This window comes from Gigantopelta aegis, chromosome 4 (assembly GCF_016097555.1).
Source record: "Gigantopelta aegis isolate Gae_Host chromosome 4, Gae_host_genome, whole genome shotgun sequence".
NCBI lineage: Eukaryota > Metazoa > Mollusca > Gastropoda > Neomphalida > Peltospiridae > Gigantopelta > Gigantopelta aegis.
The window spans coordinates 30,518,283-30,538,191 of NC_054702.1; the positions used below are offsets into that span (position 1 = coordinate 30,518,283).

The 19,909-nt window shown below is 36.1% G+C and overlaps 1 protein-coding gene across 2 annotated transcripts in view; it reads left to right on the plus strand.

Annotated features, from left to right (window-relative positions):
* LOC121370359 (protein enabled-like) overlaps positions 1-19,909 on the plus strand; it is a 57,944-nt gene that overhangs the window by 22,710 nt on the left and 15,325 nt on the right. For both annotated transcript variants that reach the window (XM_041495523.1, XM_041495524.1), the window contains 5 exons: positions 5,398-5,450; positions 7,420-7,751; positions 9,035-9,163; positions 10,118-10,245; positions 19,577-19,713. In XM_041495523.1, coding sequence (XP_041351457.1) covers positions 5,398-5,450; positions 7,420-7,751; positions 9,035-9,163; positions 10,118-10,245; positions 19,577-19,713 — 779 coding nt within the window. The remainder of the gene's footprint in view (positions 1-5,397; positions 5,451-7,419; positions 7,752-9,034; positions 9,164-10,117; positions 10,246-19,576; positions 19,714-19,909) is intronic.

Sequence of the window (19,909 nt, forward strand, 5' to 3'; positions counted from 1 at the left end):
CTTATGCGGACCATATCTCACGTACAGATGCATACAAGACCATCAAACCTCACATGTAGAAACAACTTGGGGATGGTGGTGTGTCGTGTACTATTACTAGGTCACTGTGACCTACTTTTCACAGTCTACTGCACATAACAGTAAATCCTTGTCCGGACCATATTATGCATTCAGGACCATCAAACCTCACATGTGTGTCACATACGATTACTAGGTCTCTGTGATACAAATAAATCAAATAATTTATCTATATTGTGAACATCATATGGTTTTCCATCAAATTCCTGACGGGCGTATCATGTATGTCACCGGAACTCTTGTTAACAGAGTTATGGCCCTTGATCTTGGCAATTAGGAAATTAGTTTTCCGGACTTTTTCCCCTCTAATGCCTCAAGATATTGAGCTGAAATTCTGTGTATACCTTTATCATGTACTTCCACAGATCATGGTTGACTTTCATGATGATTTACCCATTTTTGACAGAAATATGGCCTTTAACTTAGGAAATAAGAAGATTTGTTTTCTGGACCCTTTCTGTTTTTGCAATGCCTGAAGATATTGAGATGTAATTTTGTATATAAATTTATCATAAACTATTACAGATCAACTTTTAACTTTCATGGCGATTTACTTTTTTTTTTTCTCATAGAGTTATGGCCCTTGTACTTCAGAGATACAGAAATTTGTTGGGCCCGGTAGGGGACATGTATTGCTTTAGCAGTACTCTCAGAATGCTTGTTTTAAAAAAATTGTTTGGCAACAGTTGTTAATTGATTGACAGTTGATTAGCTACTGGAGCCAATTTCACAAAACATCAATTTATGTCTGCGACTAGCAGTTAAATTGGTCATTTGTTTACATGTGTTTGGAATGCATTTCACACAGAAAATAACATCATTACGGAAGATGGAGCATTTTATTGACAAAAGAAATATGTGTAATTTAAACTATATTTGGTTTATTGTTAATAGTAATGTAGATTTACTTTTACGTGCAAAACTAGGCTTACGCTGTTTTGTGAAATTGGGACCTGCTCTTTAACATTTTAGAATTGTGTGGCAGTGTCTGGAACTTGCATATAGCAAATTGTAACACAATACTAAACAAAATGTTTCTTGCACATTTAATAGCATTGCCAAGAAAGATGGCTGGATCATCTGTTAAAGGCAGGGTTTCTGCCAGAGGGTAAAAATGGGTAAGGCGCCATACCCAAATTTGTGGGCAGATTTTATTTTTTTAAGTTGACCAATTGACAAAATTAACGATTCTTGTCATTACTGTATGATTTTCTTAACCCCATACCCACTATTCATTTAGCACACACATTGTAAATATTCAATTTCATAGTGCCATACCCAAAAATGTCTCTCTGGCAGAAACACTGAAAGGGACTGTCCTGAGTTTTCTGCCGCTGTATGTTTTTTCTGACTAACAGAGCCTTGTTTTAAACAACTTAAATTACACATTAAATACATTTTCTTGTTTAAAATATCAGTCTGTATATTTAATGTGTTTTTCGGTCACCCTAAATTATAATGCTTGTAGTAGCTAAAACTTTGTGACTTCCTAATATACATTTTTTAAGTAAGATCTAGTAACATCCAAGCTATCAAAAACACTACATGTATGTATATAATGATACGGATATTCTAAACATGAAAATGCATTTCATAATTAATTTTAGTCATTAAAAATGTTCTGTTGATCAGAAATGTGTTACAATAACAGCAATCTCAGGACTGTCCCTTTAGAAACATGTTGCTTTGTGGTGTCATCTGACTTACATGTATGGCTGTTTGAGAAGTGATCACATTGGACGGGGGGGTGGGGGGGGATCAGTAGACACTGTGCAGTTATTCTCTATGTCTGATTGGTCTGTCACTTTTTGGTTCCAACATGTATTGGTAAAATATCTGACCCCCCCCCCCCCCCCCCCCCAATTGTTAGGGTTAGAGTTGGATTTAAGATTAGGGTTAGTTTTAGGGTTTGTGTTAGTGTTTGGGTTTCAATATATATACATGTATTAATATAATGGGGATAACAAGCATAAACAACTCTTCCCATGTATTCATACACTGGGATAGATTAAAATTGTATTTTGTGAATGGTGGAAATATTACAAGAATTACCTCCCCTGGTTTGTCTGTGATCATTTCTCAGATAGCCTTTACCATATTAACAGTGGTGCATTGGTCAGTAGGCTATTTATTTTATTTCTTCTTTCATATTACCTTAAAAATTAAGAAAAAATTAAAGCAAAGTAAGTAAGAAGAAAGAAAATATGATTTGAAAAAAAAAAAAAAAAATTAATAAAAAAAATAAAAAATCTGAGTTGATCTAATGGCATATCAAACAGTATGTTTATATTTTCGCATTGCACATTGCATTTGTGTTACTGACTTGAGTGGATATATGATTCTAGTTTTGTTCAGTTATTAGATGATGGCAGGAAGTTACGCTGGTTTATTTATCGGAAAGTGAACAGTGATTAATCTAGGTCAAGTACATCGCTCACACTATCAGCTCTCACTTGATGAAGTCCTGTTCATGTAGTTAGCAAATCACTTCCTCGTCTGTTACACACAGACAGTCAGTTTGGATTTGATACACATACATGCCAGATATAGCTCAGTGGGAAAGCACTGGCCTGGGGTGTGATGAGTCACAGGATCGAATGCCATCAGTGGACTTGTTGTTTTGGGTTTTTTTTATTGTTGTTGTTTGGGGGGGGGGGGGGGGGGGTCCCCACATCCCAGTCAGTGCTCCATAACTGGTACATGGCAAATACTGTACTGTCCATGGGAAAGTGAATATAACAGATCACATGCTGCCTTTCAGTAGGAGTAACTTGTGTGACAGCAGCAGGTTTCCCATCTTTCTCAACCAAATATTAAAATGATTTGGGGCAGGACATCGCCCAGTGGTAAAGAGCTTTCCTGATGCGTATTTGGTTTCAGATCGATCCCCATCAGTGGGCCCATCAGTGGGCCCATTAGGCTATTTCTTGTTCCATCCAGTGCACCATGACTGGTATATCAAAGCCCATGGTATGTGCTATCCTGTCTATGTGATAGTGCACATAAAAGATCCCTTGCTACTAATGAAAAAATGTAGCAGGTTTCCTCTAAGACTGTATGTCAAAATTACCAAATGTTTCACATCCAATAGTCAATGATTAATAAATTAATGTGCTCTAGTGGTGTCGTTAAACAAAACAAAATTTAATTTTGTGTTAGACACTAAATAGTTGAAGTTTAAAATATGCTGAGGCATTGCTGAATAAATTAATTATACCAGCCTACAAATAGCACCTGAACAAAATATATATGTACAGACAATGATCTTTATACAGGCATGTTGTCCTGATATACAGATAAAATACACACATTTGTCTTTTGAAAGCAGGGTTGGATCTAGGATGTAACCACCACAGTGGTGGTGGGCATGCTACTTTTTATCTCACCTTTACAAAGTAAAACAGCAAGATAAGTATTAATTAATAATTACTTTTCCGATGATGGCCTCGGTGGCGCAGTGGTTAAGCCATCAGACTACAGGCTGGTAGGTACAAATTTCGCAGCCTGGTACCAGCTCCAACCCAGAACGAGTTCTTAAGGGCTCATGGGTAGGTGTAAGGCCACTTCACCCTCTTCTCTCTCACTAACCACTAACCAACAAACAACTAACCCACGGTTGTGGACAGACAGCCCAGATAGCTGAGGTGTGTGCCCAGGACAGCATGCTTGAACCTTAATTGGATATAAGTTGAAATAAAAATTCACATAAGACCTTCTCCTGCCAGATCTGCTCCTGAAAGGGATGTGTTCAAGTGGTATTTAAAGTGGTTGTTAGATACAGATGTTTACTGAGAGTACAGTGAATTTGTTTAGTTTTGTCGGTCACTGTGGTAAACACCGTGAAAAATCGCCTCCAATTACATTGCATACATCCTTTTTCTAAATGATTGTAGTACAGATGTTAATTAAATTTGAGTAGTTTTGGTTGACAGTGTGTAAATGAATACTGGCTAATTTAACTATTTTAGTGGTTTTAATTGTTTAAAGTTTGGTTACTGTTACATGTATACTGTATATAGAGAACTTGATACCCTCAGTTTGATGTATTATTATAAGGGATTTTTTTTCTTTGTGGGGGTGTTTCTTGGTGGGGGAGGGGGTGGTTAGGGTTTTTCGTTTTGGTTCTAATGTAGCTCCTCCCTCAGTTATTCTTGTGTCATGTTTCTTACAAGTACTTTCTTTAGTATTATATACAGCAATGTGATTTGGCAGCTTTTTATGTGATCTCAGATTTTCTTGCATAAAATAATGTTCACCAAGTAGACTGGTTATAATATGAAATGTCTCAGGTATCACATACAGAAAGATAATAGAGTTTTTAGAATTTTAGAGATCATTTCAGCTTTTAATTTTAAAAGAGTTAAAGTTTGTTTTGTTTAACAACACCACTAGAGCACATTGATTAATTAATCGTCGGGTATTGGATGTCAAACATTTGGTAATTTTGACATGTAGTCATCAGAGGAAACCTGCTACATTTTTTCTAATGCAGCCAGGGATCTTTTATATGTACTTTCTCATAGACAGCAAAGCATATACCACGGCCTTTGATTTAGGTGGGGTTTTTTAATAAAATATCACATTCCTGTTTACAAAATATTAACAGTTACACGAAAATCATTTATTACTTACTAATTAACATTACTTTCATACCTACCTCCTTTATTAATAATATACCTAATTAATGATGCTGTAATGCTGTGATATTTTGCGACCATTAAGAAATTGAGCTACTGTAGATCTGTGTAATGTATCACCACACGGAAACATCTCCTCGGGACATGATAGTTCAGATCTAGGTCTTAATGTCTCGCCTACTTGTATGCATATTTGATCGGGCTTGTTTACAATTTCCTAATTAAACTTTACTCAGGTCAGGCCTTGAGCAAAATCACATCTGTGAATGAAAACATTGTGTTTAGATACAATATTTCCACTTCGATGTGTGCGTACATGCATACACACTTAAAATACCCCTCCCAACGTTCAACATGGCGTTTTCACCTGGTCAACTGAGACGGAAATTCAAGGATGCGTAAGCTAGTGTTTGTGTAATGTACACTGTGATTATGTAGACCAACCTCCTGTGTGTTCACTTCAGGAAACAACTGGACACACTGGGGGTTCTGATACATGTATTTTCGTTTGGTTGGAGCTATTTTTGTTTCCGAGGTTGTCATCTTTAGTAATCATACGTGTATGTAATTAACTATGATTCATTTCACTTTGACTTGTTGTTTGATCTCTGTTGGATATTGTTTGTGTGATGTTTGGTCGATTGAAACCAAAAATGAATGGGTGCCGTCTCTTTCTTTCCAGAATACACAGAGAAGATAATCAGATCCACAAAAGACAGCACTCTGGTGGTGGAGGTATAAATATTATTTTAAATACACAATTGTGTCTCAGTTATATATTTTTATGTTTATAACTTCATAATGACTTGGTGGGTATGTAGGTGATATAAATATTAATTTAAATACACAATTTGTTTCAATTGTATATTTTTATGTTTATAACTTCATAATGACTTGGTGGGTATGTAGGTGATATAAATTTTATTTTAAATACACAATTTTGTTTCAATTATATATTTTTATGTTTATAACTTCCTAATGACTTGGTGGGTGTGTAGGTGATATAAATATTATTTTAACCCTTATCAGGCTGCATTGTTTTTTTTAAAATTTCAACTTTTGAGAATACATAACGTACCGGTAGTTTCATTTAATGTAAGAGTGATTTGATAGGAGTTGGGGAGAGAAACAGTACCGAGCGTAAATGCAGTTCACCTTTATTAGTGCAACAAAAACAATTCTTATTATTATTTATTCATCTTTGTGAATAGCTATATAGGCCTGTAAATCGCATGTAAAATTACACTGCATTACCGTACCATAAAGTTTAGTGATTTTTTATGAAGTACAACAATAATAACTTAGTGATTTAATGCACATCCAAACAAAAACCAACAAAAATTTAAAAAGAAGGAAAGAAGAAAAAACCCAAACCCCAAAAACAAAACAACACAACAACACTCATATTCGTTGATACGTTAGCGCTACTGATATCTTTCGTGATAAAAGGAAGTGGTACTTGTGCTGTCAAATGATCCATTTTTGTAATAAATATCAACTGCTTTATAACATCTAATATAATATCAACAAATAATTTTTTTTAAATCGATTGGGAAAGGGGAAACAATGACATCACGTGATCAGCTGTCGAAAATGGCGCGAATGTCCTTTTGGGTACCAGACGTCGTCAAGTCGTTATAGTAAAACGTATTCCATATAACTACGTTTTAGTAATATTTCGAAGTGAAACTACACTGTTCATGTAATTCTGGTGATATAGCAATGTATGATACAGTTCGTTGTAGCATGAGGAATAAAAACTGCAACATCATAGATTAAAAACAAACGCATCTTTATTTTTATTGTATTTTTTTTAATTTGCAATAAACACCCATTCTCAGCTGTCAGTTGTCTATATCTTTGAGGATTTTATGCACCTATTATCCATTAACATTTTCATATGTAAAAAAAATTAAAACAGTCAAACCATAGCGACGCTATGACGACGGTTCCATGTGACGTCATAATACTTGACCTAGAATGGGTATACATGTCTGCAGCACTCTACGGGTTAAATACACAATTTTGTCTTAATGATATAATTTTATGGTTATAACTTCATAATGACTTGGTGGGTGCGGAGGTCATATTATAATTATTATTTTAAATACACAATTTTGTCTTAATTTTATCATTTGATTTTATCACTTCATAATGACTTGGTGGGTGTAGAGGAGGTACAAAATGTATAAGTACCAGGTATTATATTTTAAATACAAATTTTATCTTAATTATATAATTTTATCTGTATCACTTCATAATGGCTTTGTGGGTGTGAATGAGATAAAAACATATTTTAATACACTGTTTTATCTTGATTATTTTCTTGTTGATCTGTTTGAGATTGTAATGATTTGGAAGGTATTCAAAGGTATAAATATCATTTCGAAAACTGAAAATTATCTAAATTATTTCATTTTTATTTGTCTGGATTGATAATGGCTCATAGGATGTGGTGGATGGATAAATATTTCAAATGTATAATATTACTATTAGTTAATCTATATGAATATTAGTTAATCACAAAATAATATCTTTATATGTAGCTCGGATATAAATGTATTAAACTTGTTTCTGTTTATATAACATTATTTCAACTTTCATTCATTCATTCGGTCAGTCAGTCAGTCAGTCATTATTTCATACTTGGTCGCCATAGTAACCAGTAGATACTTGAAATATAACACATGTGGTTTACTTTCAGGGCCCATCATGCGAGAGTCACTTCCCATGCAGCGTGATTCTGCACCAATTCATCCTCCTACTCCACAGGGACCCCCAGCCCCTCCGGCCCCCCCAGCCGCTCCCCCGGCCCCACCGGCACCACCCGCTGCTGCTCCTACTCCACCTGCACCACCAGCACCAGCCCCCCCAGCTCCACCGGCTGGTGGGCCACCTCCTGCACCACCTCCGGCCCCAGCCCCTGGAGTGGGAGGTCCTCCCCCACCACCTCCCCCTGTGTCCGCAGCTAGTGGAACCAATGCTAGTGGTCTGGCGTCAGCTCTACAGAATGCAAAATTGAAGAAAGTTACCAAGGTAAATTGGTTTTACAGTGTAAATGAGGCCTAACCTCTATAAGATTAAAGTTGGGTGAACAGTAAAGCCTGATTTATGACATATAAAGACCGGCTAATTTGGATCAACTTTGGGTCCATAATAAAGCCTAACTGTGATGGGCACACACACACACACACAGAGAGACAGACACACACAGAGACAGACAGAGAGAGAAAGATGGACAGAGAGAGAGAAAGACACAGAGAGAGATAGAGAGAAAAAAAGAGATTATTGAAATTTAATTTGCTATAGATATAAAATATTTTGTCAGCAACAAAGTACTGCAAAAACTTCAAAAAAACTAATCATCATCAAATAATAAAATGTAATATACTTTACACAATTTTGTAACCACAAATATCCATAATCATGGTACAATCTGAGGAAATACTAACCACGTTAAACACTGTCTTTTTTTTATTCACTAACTAGGTGGTTATGGGTTTTTATTACCCCGGCAGGCACTCATCATAACAGGAAAATAAAATCATAATTTGTCACAGAGAAATGATCATGCATTGGTTTAACATACACTACTATTGGACGATTTGACGCCAACAAACCAATCACCTTGTCGGTACTAAATATGATGTCATCACGATTTTGCAAAGCACATACAATGATGTCACATAGTTTAAAGCATTTGCATTTATGTCTTCTGGTTTCAGTGTTAAACTTGTAATAAAATGGTAGGTTAATGCAATTCATTATAGGTTTTGTTTTACAGAATATATAGAACTAAGAGTTAAAGCAATACCCAGAACAGTAAAGTAGTTTACGTTGTTTCTGTATACATGGACATGTAACCGATGTAGGCTATACTGAAAATAAAGGCTTTAAATTTTTTTTTTTTTAAATAGCTGGGGTAATAAATAGAATAACAAACTGGGTACCAGTTAATATCAAATTTATGTCCCTTATGAAATAATTTTATAATAACTGGTAACTTGTTTATTATCCTCTATGAAATCCTATAAAATTGAACACTGCATTTCATATATTTTGACATTTTTTAAAAAGCAGTTGCTACCCTCTTTCTAAGAACTAAAACAAAATATATCCATTATAGATAGTAGAGTTGGAGTATATACCATAGTGTGATATTTGTGTTATATAGAGTTGGAGTATATAGTGTGATATTTGTGTAGAGTTGGAGTATATAGTGTGATATTTGTGTGTTACGTAGAGTGGGAGTATATAGTGTGATATTTGTGTGTTACGTAGAGTTGGAGTATATACTGTGATATTTGGGTGTTATGTAGAGCGATGAACCGGCAGACACGAGTGCTAACACTGGGACAATTGGTCGTAGTACTGGCGGTGGTATGGGAGACATGCTGTCGGAGATGCAGAAAAAGTTAGCAGAGAGAAAGGCCAAAACTCAAAACAAGGTAAGTGAAATGATAACCAGATACAATAGAACTTTATAATAATAAGTGATCCTTTGCTACTGGTGGAAAAATGTAGGTTTTCTATGAAGACGACACTTCAAATATTTGACATACAATAGCCAATGATTAATCGATGTGATCTTTTGTTTTCATTAAACAAAATAAACTTTTCTTTAATATTCATAAGACATATTTTTGTGGAGATTAAATAGTTTCGGTGTAAAGTAGTACTGGTAGTATACAGAAATGTTTGTTCATAATGTAGGCGCATTAGCAATTGGGACTGATTTATGTGTGTACTAAATTGTTGTCTAATCATTACCTGTATACCAAATCATTACCTGTATACCAAATCATTGTCCAATCATTACATGTATACTAATCATTGTCTAGTCAGTGCATGTATACGAAATGTCTAATCAATCCTTGTATACCAAATCATTGTCTAATCATTTCATGTATACTAACTTATTGTCTAATCATTGCGTGTTTACTAAATTGTTGTCTAATCATATTACATATATATGTGTGATCATTATTTTATTGTAAACCATTGTATAATAATTTCATATATACTAAATCATTGTCTAATCATTTCTTGTATACTAAATCATTATCTAATCATTTTATGTATTCTAAATTGTACATATTAAATCATTGTCTAATCATTTCATGTATATTAAATGTCTAATCATCACATGAATACTAAATGTTTAATCATTACATGTATGTTTGCATTTACCATAGTTTGACACCCAATAGCCGATGTATTTTTCATGCTGGGGTGTTCGCTAAACATCTATTCTATTATTCATTACATGTACTGGTATGTATACTAATTAGTTGTCTAATCATTGCATGTACATATTACATCATTGTCTAATCATTATATGAATACTAAATGTTTAATCATTCCCTGTATGTATACTAATTAGCTGTCTAATTGTATTTCAGCCACCAGTAGGAGGAGTTGTAGACCAGGGTATGCCACCACCAGCGCCGGTACCTGAGCGAAAACCCTGGGAGAAACCGAATGCACCAAGCCAGATTAATGGAGCTGAGTCGCCAAGGACCATCAGAAAGTAAATATTAAACAGTGAGGCATGTCTAAACCGGACACCCACAGCACTAAGTAAAAAGTCCTATTTTAAGGGGAATCTGGTTTAGAGAGGTTCTGTTATGTACTAATATTTAAATAGGGACCATGATCAGGGCCCCATGTCACAAAACATCGTAAGTTTACCTCGCGACTAGCAGTTCTACCTGTCATATGTTTACATGTGTTTGGCATCCATTTCACGCACAAAACATCGTAAGTTTACCTCTGCGACTAGCAGTTACACCTGTCATACGTTTACATGTGTTTGGCATCCATTTCACGCACAAAACATCGTAAGTTTACCTCTGCGACTAGCACTTCTACCTGTCCTACATTTACATGTGTTTGGCATCCATTTCACGCACAAAACATCGTAAGTTTACCTCTGCGACTAGCAGTTCTACCTGTCATACGTTTACATGTGTTTGGCATCCATTTCACGCACAAAACATCGTAAGTTTACCTCTGCGACTAGCAGTTCTACCTGTCATACGTTTACATGTGTTTGGCATCCATTTCACGCACAAAACATCGTAAGTTTACCTCTGCGACTAGCAGTTACACCTGTCATACGTTTACATGTGTTTGGCATCCATTTCACGCACAAAACATCGTAAGTTTACCTCTGCGATTAGCAGTTGTACCTGTCATACGTTTACATGTGTTTGGCATCCATTTCACGCACAAAACATCGTAAGTTTACCTCTGCGACTCGCAGTTTGGCATCCATTTCACGCACAAAACATCGTTGTAGTTGTACCTGTCATACGTTTACATGTGTTTGGCATCCATTTCACGCACAAAACATCGTAAGTTTACCTCTGCGACTGGCAGTTACACCTGTCATACGTTTACATGTGTTTGGCATCCATTTCACGCACAAAACATCGTAAGTTTACCTCTGCGATTAGCAGTTGTACCTGTCATACGTTTACATGTGTTTGGCATCCATTTCACAAAACATCGTAAGTTTACCTCTGCGATTAGCAGTTACACCTGTCATACGTTTACATGTGTTTGGCATCCATTTCACGCACAAAACATCGTAAGTTTACCTCTGCGACTAGCAGTTACACCTGTCATACGTTTACATGTGTTTGGCATCCATTTCACGCACAAAACATCGTAAGTTTACCTCTGTGATTAGCAGTTGTACCTGTCATACGTTTACATGTGTTTGGCATCTATTTCACGCACAAAACATTACTTCATTATGGAAGATGGAGCATTTTAAATTACAGTATCTGGTTACCATATTATAATATCATGTACAAATATGAAATACAAGCTCAAATGCACTTTTAAAAAACTCGTGTGTGTTCACTATGAATGGAGATCGTCAAAAGTATACGCTTGATTCGTCGTCAAAGCACAAACGACAGCCTGTTGTCAGTTTCAGTTAACACGTGCGTTTGCCAATTTCAAATTGTAGGGTCCGTCTCAAAAAATTAAAAGAGAAATCTTGTGCTGTACGAAGAACGTTCGGTTGAGGATACAGTACTAGAGTCTTTCGTTAAAACCGGTTTGATCTTGACAACGTATTATCGACAATTGTACCTTCCTATTTCAGAATTAATCTTTTATAAAGTGATAGTAGAACTTTCAAAGTTTAGTTTGTATACTAGTAACACATTAATCATGTATATATTTTTAAAATAAAATATACTAAAGTAGACAATGAGCGTTTTCACTTCTTAATTTTACGTGTTAAAATCGACAAATTCAAATAAATATTCTTTCGTTTGGAAAGGGTAAAAGTGGGGGGGGGTGGTTTAACGACATCAAAGTTAAAGCATATTGATTTAATAATCATCTGACCCCATACAACCGTAAATAAAATGTGTTGAGTGCGTCGTTAAATAAAACATATCCTATCCTTCCTTCCATCTGCTGTTGGATGTCTAACATTTGGTAATTTAGACATATAATCTTAGAGAGGAATCGGGTGCATGTACAGGGGGAGGGTGTTGGAGGTCGAAACCCTTACTTGCCAAAGCTTAAAAAAAATTTGAAATGTATTTTCTGGGGGAGCATGGCCCCATATAAACTTCGCTCAACACAGTCTATAACCACAACCCCGCTGAAATCCCTGCACATGCGCTTTGGAAACCCGCTACATTTTTTTTTTAGCAAAGGGATCGTTTATATGTACCATCCCACAGACAGATTATCACATGCCATGGTCTTTTATATATCCGCTGATGGGGATCGATCCTAGACTGACTGAATTAAAATAACATATAGTCTTGAAAAATGTTACATAAATCGAACACAGTACCCTCTTCCTCTACCCACCAGCCTCGGTGGCATCGTGGTTAGGCCATCGGTCTACAGGCCGGTAGGTACTGGGTTCAGATCCCAGTCGAGGCATGGGATTTTTAATCCAGATACCGACTCCAAACCCTGAATGAGTGCTCCGCAAGGCTCAATGGGTAGGTGTAAACGACTTGCACCGACCAGTGATCCATAACTGGTTCAACAAAGGCCATGGTTTGTGCTATCCTGCCTGTGGGAAGTGCAAATAAAAGATCCCTTGCTGCTAATCGGAAAGAGTAGCCCATGTAGTGGCGACAGCGGGTTTCCTCTCAAAATCTGTGTGGTCCTTAACCATATGTCTGACGCCATATAACCGTAAATAAAATGTGTTGAGTGCGTCGTTAAATAAAACATTTCTTTCTTTCTTTCTCTTCCTCTACCCCTAGAGCATTATGTAATTAGTAACACCCCCATACATGTAAAGCATATGCCAACAGCTAGCCACTGTTAAAATTTCAAGGCAAATCCCCCACCCACCGACCCCTGGAAAGGCGTTGTACCATACCTCTATGGATATAAATATGTTTTGGAGATATGAGACGACCCCTCAATCAAGACAGTTAAATTTGTTCAAAAATTGCGAAATCTCACGTGATCTCTTGTTGGGAAATTCCACACTTGTGATAAGCCAATGAAAACCGAAATCAGTAGGAGCCACTTTCGAAATACTGGCTTTGTTTTTGACCTGGATAAGCCAGCGTAGTGAAACCAATGCAGAGTGCGGCGTCATATATGCACCAAACGTAATTGGATTTTCTATTCTATATGCTTAAATAGTAAAAATATTCCAGATACTGCCGCTTTAAGAAAAAAAGAAAAGAAAATATGTATACTTTAAACTATATTAGATGTAATGTTAGTAGTAATAAAAATTGTGGTTTAGTCAGAGATTTACGTTTATGTGCAAAACTAGGCTTACAAAGTTTTGTGAAATTCGGCTCTGGTTTTGAGGAAAATCCTGTTTCAGAGGGGTCCTTTTTCGGTGCTAGCCCTGGGTGGCTATTTCTGTTCGCCAAAAAATTTGCCATTCTTCAATTTCTTTCGCCAATCTAAATATGTATTCGCCAATTACATTTTGGCATTTCAGTTAAAATATTTTGTTTTTAATCCTGTTCTTTATCATGCTAAGATGTACTTATTATTCAGTTTACGTCTTGTATGACACTGTTTTAGGGGATTATTTTTTAGCAGATGTTTCAATCTGAAAAGAAAAATTAATTAGATCTGCTCGAATTTTAGTATAAACCATCCGTGTATTAGACCAAACTCTGTGGTTATCGACGGCAGTGTGTAACCCCCCCCCCCCCCCCCCCCAAAAAAAATCCCGATGCATGTATGATAAAGCAATGAATAAATGTTTTTATTAACAAAATTTTAAAAAAGTGTGAAACGATTCTACATGGGGGCAAACCGACTCAGTTAACAGTACAAATGGATCCAGGTTGAAACGACGCGGGCGATCTAGTAACAGGGGCGAAATGACCTGTTACCAGTCACACCAGATACTGTGCTACCCCTCCAGAGTGCTCCAAAGCCACCAGCCTATATGCATATATCTTAATAAATAGATGTATTATTGTATATATATATTGAACAAAAAAAGGAACTTCCGATTTGTACATATAGTATTTGTTGTGTTAAAGAATTCATTGTGTAATGAAATTATATAGGTAGTATTAGCCTTGAGCTGTATTATCAGGATTCATGAATTTTATCGATTATTTTTGTACTGTTAATCATCGACAACGTGAAATTCAATTTGCACGTGCATGCATGGTTCGACATGTCCCGTGTAGTATTCGGTCAATTTGTTTTACTTGTCTTACTGACACTGTTGTCAAGTGAACGAAAACGCTTCAAAATTTGTAAAAAAAATTAAAGTTTTTTTTACATTGTAGCATTTTTAGTATGCCAAGAATACCCAATAATTTACGCGAACGGGCGATTGGCATGCTTGATGCTGGCATGTCGACAGAAGACGTTGCAAGGCATGTTGGGAGTTCTAGTCGAGCGATACGAAATCTTCGCGTAAGATTTCGAACGACAGGAAGCACCAACCAAGACCGATATATCATGAACACGCATTTGCGCAATCGATTCCAAACTGCCACTGCTAGTGCTGCTAACACACCTGGGCTTCATAATAACCGAATCAGTGGGCAAACTGTTCGTAATCGTCTGCAGGAGAACGGTTTTCATGCACAACATCCTTACGTTGGATGCGTTTTAACGCAACGTCATCGTCTAAATCGTCTTAATTGGGCACGTGTACACACTCGTTGGATACGGCGACACTGAAATACCGTTCTTTTTTCGGATGAATCCAGATTTTCTTTACAACGTGGTGATGGCAGGGTGCGCGTCTACCGTAGGAGAAATGAACGCTATGCTGACTGTTGTGTTCTTGAACGAGATCGTTTCGGGGGTGGGGGTTGTGTCATGGTCTGGGCAGCCATTGCCCATGGTTATCGTTCACCACTAGTCGTCATTGATGGCAATTTAAATGCTCAACATTACCGCGATGACATTCTCGCTCATCACGTCATTCCTCTGTTCCATAACAACGCCAACATCTCGATTTTTCAGCATGATAATGCCACCTCTCATACAGCTAGAGACACTGTAAATTTTCTTATGACAAATAACATTGATTTCATTGATGACTGGCCTGTTAAAATTCCTGATCTCAACCCCATCGAGCATGTCTGGGATAGTCTGGACAGACGATTGAGGCGTCGTCCCAACCCACCCGCTAATGTCAACGAACTTCGTCAAGCGCTAATTCAGGAATGGAACAATATTCCACAGGCAGAAATCAACACTTTAGTCAATTCTATGCGCCTGCGATGCACTGCAGTGGTCAATTCAAGAGGTGGTCATACCCGTTATTAATTTTTTTTTTTTTTTTTACCCTTACCACACTTGGTCAAAATTTCTCCCAGTTTCTGTTAACCTATGGCCATGATTTTTGCACCAAACGATGCATCATGGAACACTCTTTAAACGCATATATAACAATTATTCCCCTGGTTTGTTTTCATCAAGTTATGTTCAAGCAAAGTTAGCGGAAGTTTCTTATTTTGTTTAGTATATAACAGAAAAATCTTCTGGTTTTTTCAGAAACGAAATAACCAGACAGGCTTTATACAAAATTTTATAAATATATATATATATATAAAAAAAAAAAATATATATATATATATATATATATATATATATTTTTTTTTTTTTTTTTTTTTTTTTTTTTTTAAGTGCGTAACTCTTGATCATACCCTACCCCATGACCTCGTTTTGTAAAATAATATGACATTAGCAAATAATTACCACAAATTCTACTGTCCATTAATTCATTTTGTTGAGTACATTTTAAATATGCAAGTAATACTACTAGAAGTACCTGTGTTGAAACTAAAATCTATGGATTGATATATTTTAAATTGCACATATATGCACTGGCGTATCCGGGTAGCCAGGTGTGTGTGTCCCGTGATCATGACTATGTGGATCTACAAAAGAAAGCTGGCTATGACACAGCACAACTCGAAACGAATCCGGCAAGTGATATCTTGAAATCTGACCTGGATTATTATCACATCTTAAGCCATTGTCTTTCCGCAATGTTAATTTTCAGTGCAGATCCCGGCAACCTGATCTGGAAGTTGTTTAAACCATAATTATCATATGTTCTCTCTCTGAGGTATTTCGACACTTGGTCTGTGTAATGGGGCCAACTGAATAGCTACTTCTCAGTCTAGGAGTAATACTCCCTGTACTCCCTAATACAGTGCTAGCCCTGGGTGGCTATTTTTGTTCGCCAAAAATTTTGCCAATCTTCAGTTTCTTTCGCCAATCTAAATATGTATTTGCCAATTACATTTTGGCATTTCAGTTAAAATATTTTGTTTTTAATCCTGTTCTTTATGATAATATAGTACATGCTAAGCTGTACTTATTATTCAGTTTACGTCTTGTATGACACTGTTTTAAGGGATTATTTTTTAGCAGATGTTTCAACCTGAAAAGAAAAATTAATTAGATCTGCTCGAATTTTAGTATAAAGCATCCGCGTATTAGACCAAACTCTGTGGTTATCGACGGCAGTGTGTAACGCCCCCCCGTCCCCACCCCCACCCCCACCCAAAACAAAATCCCGATGCATATATGATAAAGCAATGAATAAATGTTTTTATTAACAAAATTAAAAAAAAGTGCAAAACGACCCGACATGGTGCGTAACTCTTGATCATATCCTACCCCATGACCTCGTTTTGTATCTACCCTCCAAACTTACCTGTATGATTTATTACTCAGTTTACTGAATACTGTTCATAATTGTTTTGGTGTCCAACTCAAAGAGTATTGCCAGTCACCCAAAATAAAGACAAAGGAAACGTCTTTATATGTTATTGCTATCAAAACACTGCTTGCGACTGTTTCACAAGTGGAAAAATGCTCATTCAGTTTCACGCCGGTTTTGAGAGACTTGTATTTCTGTGCAAGGGGCGGAGGGATGTATCATGTTGGCGTTTATATTATATCAGTAGATATAGCAGATATGAATTATAATTTCGCCATTTAATATGTTTGAAATATAATCTGTAAACGTAGAAAGGTTAAACTAATAATGATTGCATATAAGTGAGAAACAATGTCTTCCTCACCAACGTACCCACTTCGTGGAAATGAACTCAACCACGTGACCTAGATTTACAACGTAACCGGTACGACAAAACACGACTGATAAAATTTAAAACTTGTCGCTAGTAATCAAACATTTAGTATTAACAATGCAACATGACTTAAAGAGTATTTAATTTTATTTAATCGCGTTTTCTAACTTTACGACAAGCATCTGGCAGTACACTACTGAATAGTAGACTGGCTCACAGACATGCAAATAGCACTTATTTACACCACGAAGCGGATCAACAGAACAAAACTGGTTGAAGAAATGTTTGGTTCTAAAAATCAGATGGGGGGAAAAATCTTTTGTAAAAACATTTTCTTTTTCGCAATTGGCGACTGGCTAACAACTGCACGAGCCCTGAGTTTTGAGATATTTCATTGTATTTACCTAATTACTTATAATTTTTATAACTCCCCCACAGTAAGTTATTTACAGCTGTAAAAGTTAAATGTATGATTTGTGGCTAAAATCATGGCATATTATAAAACCAAATACAGTAGAATCTCGTTGGCTCGACCTTGGAATGGTGGAACACCCCGCGACGCTCGAACCAAGAACAAAGTCCCGAGATTTTGGTTCGGTAAACCATTATACCAACTGCTGATGGATCGAACATGTCCAGGGTCGACTATAAGCCTTCCCTCGAACCAAATTATCGGTCCCGTCAGTGTAATTAGTTATATTTCTCTTGAACCGTTGATGCGTAAGGTATCAAAAAACATGCAGCTGAAAAAATGGTCCACGAGACGACTAATTGCTGTGCATGCGCAGCTGGTTATTACAACCTTCTGACTGATTATGTAGGCGGAACGAACTATAGATGAATCGGGGAATCGTAACAATAGCCATGCAATCTTTTCTTTACCACACTTGCCGCGTTTTGTTAAGAGGTTATGTGCAGTGATCTTTTAAGTACAGCTAGTATTTACAGTAACTGTTAGATTAATTAACTTGTATCGTAATGCTAATCAAACAATTAGCACATGCCTGGGCCTCGGCTTAGAGATTAACTTTGAACATATCGCAAGCAGACCGTTTGTAGACTTATGGGCATCAGCACCCTGTTTTAATCGATTGAACTAATGGGTGACTTAATCACCTGTAATCACTTCAGCGCACACAGGGGCCTCAGCTTCACTCAATAATTTCTAACAAATATTTTCACTCAAACATTTTGCTATATAAAACCTTGATGAAGTGTTAAAGTTTGCATTTACCAAAATTTTATTTCGTTTCAGTTTGTATACATGTATAATATGGATTACATTCGTATAACTTTTGTGGATGTTTCATTTCTTTTCGTGTTGTGCTATCTGTGTAATATTTATTGGACGTTTCATTTTGTTTTTTTCTATGGTATGTGAACGTATGTAATATTTCAATTTTGTTTTCGTTGTTTTCGTTTCGTAATAAGGTATGCATTTTTCTGACATTCAAATCGTTTAGTAATAAGAATCTCGAGTCTAATACATTGCAATGCACGAACCAAAAACTGAAGTCCCAAGTACACTTACACGTTGTTAACCGAGTGATTAGGTCGAACTACCTGATGGGTCGAACACTTTCTCAAACACCGACGGGATTCGAGCCAACTGGATTCAACTCTATTTTTATTTTATCTTGTCTACTTTCGTTAATCTTCGTTAGCAGTAACTAGAGCCTAAAACATCAAAAACCTCGACTTCTAACATGTATGAAAGAATAACGAGTAACACATCATCATGATAAATGTGACACATGAATGAATCTTGGTCGATATTAATTTTAATCAAATCAGTGAATAAACAAGGGCACAAAATATTTGGGTAATATTCATGAGCATACATCCCAGAATTTGCTTAGAGCACCAGCTACTCTTTGCTAGCACAATGACAGTTCACAGTCCAAATCACATAACAGTTAATAACAAACTGATGAACAGATCATAATGTTTTTTTTATTTATTTATTTATTTATTTTCATTTTTTTTGTTCTTGTTATTTCTAGTGTTATTAGACAAGGAATGGTGAAAAATGGAATCAGTACCAGCATTTAGTTCACAGTATTATAAAAATAAGTTTTCAGAAGGTAAAATGTATCTCGCGGGATTCACATGTATATTGCATTTTGGCTTCTGCTTTACATAATATGATTATCTATTTTTAACTAAATATTTTTATTCTAAAAAAAGGTGTCCTTAACCATATGTCCGACGCCATATAACTGTAAATAAAATGTGTTGAGTGTGTCGTTGAATAAAACATTTCCTTCCTTCCTAAAAAAAAGGCTTTTTTCATCAACGTAAATGTTATTGTTTTGTTATTTTTCACAGACGGAATGCATCTCTGACAGGTCAGGAGAATCTAAGCACTCTGAATGGGTCGACGGGCGATCTAGAACAACTGAAGCAGGAAATACTCTCTGAAATGAGGAGAGAAATGCACAACATGAAATTGGACATCATAGAGGGTAAGACATATTTTCTCCCATATCTTTGTCACTTTACACTGTGGTTTTACATAATTATATAAATAATATTTTCATATACTTACAATTTGTGACACTCAATAGCTGATGTGTATTTTTGTGCCGGGGTGTCGTTAAACATTCATTCATTCATCTAACAGAGACTTTTTAACAATTGTAATTACATATCAAATATATT